Source organism: Cebus imitator, unplaced genomic scaffold, assembly GCF_001604975.1.
Source record: "Cebus imitator isolate Cc_AM_T3 unplaced genomic scaffold, Cebus_imitator-1.0 Scaffold883, whole genome shotgun sequence".
NCBI classification, from domain to species: Eukaryota; Metazoa; Chordata; class Mammalia; order Primates; family Cebidae; genus Cebus; species Cebus imitator.
In genome coordinates, this window is record NW_016108198.1 from 138,468 (window position 1) to 144,579 (window position 6,112).

The 6,112-nt window shown below is 62.0% G+C and overlaps 2 protein-coding genes across 6 annotated transcripts; both read left to right on the top strand.

Annotated features, from left to right (window-relative positions):
- Positions 1 to 3,309, top strand: SLC10A3 (solute carrier family 10 member 3). Of its 5 annotated transcripts, XM_017520781.2 has the most exons (3): positions 1 to 91; positions 326 to 377; positions 1,503 to 3,309. In XM_017520781.2, the coding sequence occupies exon 3, from the start codon at positions 1,645 to 1,647 to the stop codon at positions 3,076 to 3,078; it is 1,434 nt and encodes a 477-aa protein (XP_017376270.1). In that variant the 5' UTR covers positions 1 to 91; positions 326 to 377; positions 1,503 to 1,644; the 3' UTR covers positions 3,079 to 3,309. The 5 variants fall into 5 exon arrangements, with proteins under 5 accessions (XP_017376270.1, XP_037591594.1, XP_017376271.1 ...); XM_037735666.1 differs by lacking the exon at positions 326 to 377; XM_017520782.2 differs by lacking the exons at positions 1 to 91; positions 326 to 377 and adding an exon at positions 98 to 325.
- A 663-nt stretch (positions 3,310 to 3,972) lies between these two features.
- On the top strand, positions 3,973 to 6,106 carry UBL4A (ubiquitin like 4A). The gene is made up of 4 exons (XM_017520784.2): positions 3,973 to 4,081; positions 4,278 to 4,383; positions 4,627 to 4,832; positions 4,926 to 6,106. The coding sequence occupies exons 1-4, from the start codon at positions 4,013 to 4,015 to the stop codon at positions 5,034 to 5,036; spliced, it is 492 nt and encodes a 163-aa protein (XP_017376273.1). The 5' UTR covers positions 3,973 to 4,012; the 3' UTR covers positions 5,037 to 6,106.
- Positions 6,107 to 6,112: the final 6 nt, after the last annotated feature.

Sequence of the window (6,112 nt, forward strand, 5' to 3'; positions counted from 1 at the left end):
CCTCGGCGGGGCGGGGCCCTGACGGGCCAAGCTCCCGGGCGTCTGCCAGCCGGGCCGGCGCTGCAGTTGAGCTGCGTGGTGGCTGTGGCAGGTGAGAGCCTCCGGAAGGAAGGCGGCCTCTGGCCCCGACCCCACTCCACGATCTCTCACTCGGGCGCCCGGCCGGGCCTGTCAGGGAAGGGCCGCCACCGCCGCCGCGCGTTCGCGAGGCCTGGCGCAGCCGCAGGGCCCAGGAATGGCGTAAGGGTCCCCCCAGACCTCGAGACGGCCCGAGCGGGTCGCCGGCTGTGGGACGGCGGCGTGCTCTTCCTTTCCTCCCTCCCAGGTTCGCACCCAAGCTCTGCTAGCGACCCGTCCGACTACTTCCGGACTCCCAGGTAGGGAGGAGCCCGTGTCAGCGCTGCCAGTTACCCCGAACACATGGCCGATGTGCAAAGAGCATCCATCCGGGCCAGGACTCCCTCCCCTGCCTTGTGGGTGCATCTGCTCAAACTCTGTCGGCCCCTCAAGCAGAAATGGTGTGGGATCTCAGCCAAACCCCTCTTGCAGTGACTCAAAGCCGACAGCCCTTCTGGAGGGATGGGGCATGCGGTTGGATGGCCCCTAACCTTTCCCTCCTGTACTGATTCATGCCACCGTGGTGGCTATAGTCCTGCTGCCTTCATCTTTGCCCCTCTACTTTGCTTCTCCCACCCCACTGGTTTTCCTGCCTCCCTCTTCAGAGGTAAGACGCATGGCTGGACCAAGGCCTCCAGGGTAAGTGACCCAAACTTCAAGCCAGCAGAGGCCATATGATCCTGAGCTAGGGATAGGGGAGGCTCCTAGGTATGAACTTGTGACTTAACCTAATCTCTGCTCCCTACTTCCACCTCACCCCAGGCTCAAATGACAGGAGACCAGGGCTAAAGACTGATAGGATCTACAGAGGACTGGGACAAAACAGTGCATTTTAACCTGCTGTGGCCCCTTCCTGGTTGCCCCAGTTCTAGCAGGCGATGTGACACTACGGTGGTCACTGTCCACATTGAGAAGTTGAGGGAGGTGCTGCTGGTCCCTAGAAACACTCATAGCTCCACTGGGAGTTTGAGGCTCTGGTAGGGGTGCATGTGGGCACAGGGAGGAGCCCTGGATGTAACACAGTGGCTCTGTGAGCTCACATTCTGGGACCAGTGGGAGCACTGACAAAAGGAGGAGAAACACCCCATTAGACATGTGGCTCTGACCCACTCCTGCTGCCCCTTCTGTTAACTTCCCTGGGGAGGGAGGACCCGTCCCCAGCAGAACCCTCATCGAGGCACTGCAGGGGCAGGTAGAGTGGTCCAGGGAGCCACAGCCGAATGGCACTCAAGGGCCAACACTAGGCATTGCCTCTTCATTCCTGAGCGTGGGGCAAGGGTCCCTGCTGAGTTTTACTCTTAGCGTGGGCTTCCAGATCCCCATGCTTCTGGGTTCTTGACTGCGTGCCCTCACCAGCCACCTCTCTGTGTCCCTTACCTCCTCAGGGAGAACCCTGCCATCAAGGAAGGCAGCACGGGACCAGGACCCACCCATGAACCCTTCTCAGGACAACCTAACAGCACCAGTGGGGATGCTCTCCTAAGCCACAGAGAGCCTGGGCAGGCCATCCGTCCTCCAGGAAGAGCCATGGTATTAATGCAGGGCAGGGAGAGCTCTCAGCAGTGGCCTGGGCTGGGAGGCAGGGGTGGTGGCACAGGTCCCGCAGACATGCTCAGAGCTGCCCTGCTGCTCATCAGCCTGCCATGGGGGGCCCGAGGGACAGCCAGCACCAGCCTCAGCACCACTGTGGGCCACACTGTGCCATTGACTGGGGGCCGCTACTTGAGCATCGGAGATGGCTCTGTGATGGAGTTTGAATTTCCTGAGGAGAGTGAGGGCATCATCGTGATCTCTAGCCAGTACCCAGGCCACGCCAATGGGACAGGACCCAGCCCCACCCTGAGGGTCACATCCCTGGATACAGAGGTGCTGACCATCAAGAATGTGAGTGCCATAACCTGGGGAGGTGGGGGCGGCTTTGTGGTGAGCATCCACTCCGGCCTGGCTGGGCTGGCCCCACTCCACATCCAGCTTGTGGTCGCCCATGAGGCCCCGCCCACAGTGATCGAGGAGCGGAGAGATTTCTGCATCAAGGTCTCACCTGCTGAAGACACCCCTGCTGCCCTCAGTGCCAACCTGGCCCACTTCTCGGAAAACCCAATACTCTACCTGCTCCTGCCTCTTATCTTTGTCAATAAGTGTTCGTTTGGGTGCAAAGTGGAACTTGAGGTTCTGAAGGGGCTCATGCAGAGCCCCCAGCCCATGCTGCTGGGCCTCCTGGGCCAGTTTCTGGTCATGCCCTTATATGCTTTCCTCATGGCCAAGGTCTTCATGCTGCCCAAGGCCCTCGCTCTGGGCCTCATCATCACCTGCTCGTCGCCTGGTGGCGGGGGGAGCTACCTCTTCAGCCTCCTTCTTGGAGGGGATGTCACCCTGGCCATCTCCATGACTTTCATCTCCACAGTGGCTGCCACTGGTTTCTTGCCACTGTCTTCAGCCATCTACAGCCGCCTGCTCAGTGTCCATGAAACACTCCACGTGCCCATCTCCAAGATCCTGGGGACCCTGCTGTTCATTGCCATCCCCATAGCAGTGGGCGTGCTCATCAAGTCCAAGCTCCCCAAGTTCTCCCAGCTGCTGCTGCAGGTCATCAAGCCCTTCAGTTTTGTGCTCCTCCTGGGTGGCCTCTTCCTGGCCTATCGCATGGGGGTCTTCATCCTGGCAGGCGTCAGGCTACCCATTGTGCTTGTGGGTATCACGGTGCCCCTGGTTGGCCTGTTGGTGGGCTACTGTTTGGCCACGTGTCTGAGGCTGCCAGTTGCCCAGCGGCGGACAGTCAGCATTGAGGTAGGGGTGCAGAACAGCCTGCTGGCCTTGGCCATGCTACAGCTATCCCTCCGCCGCCTTCAGGCTGACTATGCCTCCCAGGCCCCCTTCATTGTGGCACTGAGCGGCACCTCCGAGATGCTGGCCTTGGTCATCGGCCACTTCATCTACAGCAGCCTGTTCCCAGTTCCCTGAGGCCTCTGGGTCAAGCTTTCGTCAGCCCCAGCCCCCACACTCCACCTACCGTCCCCAGAGTTCTTGTGTACCAAAGGCCTTTAGTTCTCACGCTCTATGCACTCAGAAAAATCCAGGCTTATTTTTTTTACTGATTTTCTTATTCTCCAGCTTTCAGTGCCAAGGAGGCCATGCTGAGTTAGGTAGGTGGGCACTGCCCAGAAAATATATTTCAATAAAAGACAAAGGCAAGCTTGGGTCCCTTCCAATCTTTGCCGTTTGGTGCCTAGGCTTGGGGGTAGAGTGTGCTGGGTAGGTGTGGACCAGGGTGTAGGACCAGCTTGGGTGACACGGTGACCCCTGCACAGGCTTTCTCTATCAGCCCTCCCCGGGCGTATCCACACTCTGGGAGAGGTGGAGGATGAGAGTAGAGGCCTGGCTCCCCTGCCCGCTCTCAAGATCGGTGGGGTGTTTTGCAGCCAGACCAGAAAGGAGGAGGCAGAAACCCAGGGGGCAGGGGGTGGGGGCGGGCCGTCTGTGGGTTTGCAGGGCCCGGCTCCGCCAGCAGTCAGGACACGTGGGGTGGTCCAGGCCATCCGCGGGGGTGAGCGTACCTCCTGGCCCTTCCTTCTCCATGCCCCAGCTCCTAGATGACGCCAACCTGGCCCGACTGGTTCTAGCTCCCAGATCCCCCGCACTGTGGCTTTGGGAAGGGTCCGCCGGCTAGGGCAGTCGCTGCGCGTTTGCGAGGCGGGACCCCAGGGGGACTCCTCCTCCCGGGGCGCAATTGGGCCGGGGGGCGTGGATGGGGCCTGAACGGGGCAGGAGGGCGGGGCCGGGAAGCGCGGGCGGCGGGCGCGCCCCTCCCGCTGCTTCCGGCGGCGGCGGGCGGATCCGGCGCGCGCCCGGGGCGGCGGCGCGCGGCGGGGGGTGGTTGCGCTGCGCGCCCGCCCGAATGGACGCCGCCGCGGCCGCCATGCAGCTGACGGTGAAGGCGCTGCAGGGCCGCGAGTGCAGCCTGCAGGTAGGGTCCCCGGGCCGGGCCGCCGGGCCCGTCAGTCGCCAGCTCTGGCAGGAGGACCGGCAGGGCCGAGGGCGGGCACGGGGCGGCCGGGCCGGGGGCTGGTAGCCGAGAGAGCTGCCCTAGGTAGCGGACGCGTGGGCTTCGCCGCCCGAGGGCCGTGGGCTCAACCCCTGCCTCCCACCCTCGGCGCGGCCAGGTGCCGGAGGACGAGCTGGTGTCCACGCTGAAGCAGCTGGTCTCAGAGAAGCTGAACGTCCCCGTGCGCCAGCAGCGGCTGCTCTTCAAGGGCAAGGCCCTGGCAGGTACCCAGGGAGAGGAGACGCCCAGGGAGCCCCGCAGGAAGCGGGGCTGGGGTGCTCCGGCCGCCTCAGCAGCCGTGTGACGGGTCGGGGTGCCGGCGCCCAGCGCCACTTGACTGCAGGGGAGGCGACCGCATGCTGCACAGCCGAATGTCGCATCGCTCCGCTCCCGCCGCCCGAGGCGGCCTCACGTCCTGGGGCACCCCCACGGCGGCAGGGAGGAACTCATCGAGCTGTCTTTGGCAGATGGGAAACGACTCTCGGATTATAGCATCGGGCCCAACTCCAAGCTCAACCTAGTGGTCAAACCCCTGGAGAAGGTGCTACTAGAAGGCACTGGCCGGAGACTGGCCGACTCCCCACCCCCACATGTCTGGCAGCTGATCTCCAAAGTCTTGGCCCGTCACTTCAGCGCGGCAGATGCCAGCAGGGTCCTGGAACAGCTACAGAGGGTGAGAAGGGCAACCCTGGACATCCTCTCCAGGCCCAGCTGCTCCCAGCCCCCTACTGCCAGCCGCTGAATCTTCCTGCCTTTCTCTCCCCAGGATTACGAGAGGTCCCTGAGCCGACTGACGCTGGACGACATCGAACGGTTGGCCAGCCGCTTCCTGCACCCAGAAGTGACTGAGACGATGGAGAAGGGTTTCTCCAAATAGCATTCTCAGAGTATGGGGAGGTGCCCAACGCCAGTCCGCGGCTGAACGTCACACAACGTGTGTTCTCCTGCTGTAGTTGGGCTCATAATAATAGCTGCCAGGTACCTGGCTCTGGCTGGGTGCTAGGCACCACTCACAGCCTGACCTGGGTTTGCTTCCACACCCTTGGAAGAGGTGAGCCAGCACAGCGGAGGTGATGCAGTGGCAGAGCCCCAGTTGGAGTCCAGCAGCCTCTGAAAGTGCCTTGATGTGACAAGGAGGAAGGGGCTGCCTGGAGAGCTGAGCTCTCGTGTCATATTTAGCCCACTGAGAATATACACTCAAGCAACTCCCTCCCAAGCCTGAAAGGGGAAGCAGCTGTCACCTGACCTCTGGCGGGTCCAGCATAACCCTCAGCTCACCGCTGCAGGAGGCCAAGTTGCAGCCAGCCCTGGCTCCCCCAGCTGCTACAGCCAGTGTGCGTTCTACAAATGGAAAAGCAGGTTGGGGTCAGGGAGTGAGAAAGTCACCCCAGTTCTCTGATGTGACTTCGGGCAAGTCTCAGTGCCACTTTGCTCCCCAGCCACAGACTCTATACAGTGAGGGCCACTTCCCGATCTGAGTCAGTGTCCGCTGCCCTTACCCCAGCCCAGGGTGGGGAGTGTTAACAGTGCTCTTCTCCCTTCTGTTCAGTAAACAAACTGAAGCCAAAAACAAAGCGTGGCCAAGTGTGACCCAGAGATGGGTGGCCTGGCCTTTGGTGACACAGCTCTTCTCTGGGGCACCCTGTCTGCTTGTCTCCTCCTCCAGGAAGCATTAGGGCTGATGGGTGACTCAGCAAGGCAGTGTCAGAGCTGGGACTGGTGGAGGCGTTCATCCTCATCCCCAGCACTTGCCTCCGTGTGGAAGACGAACACATCCCAGCCACCTGTGCAGACGGGCTCACTTCGTATGCTCCTTTTTGCCTGAGAGGAAACCTTGGGGTGCCAAGGTGGGGGCAGAAGCATGGGCTGGGTTCCACTTCCTCCTCCACCCTGCCCTGCACGTGGGCACTAGAGGACATTGAAGCACCTGCTCCTTGGAGGAGGCCCCCAGGG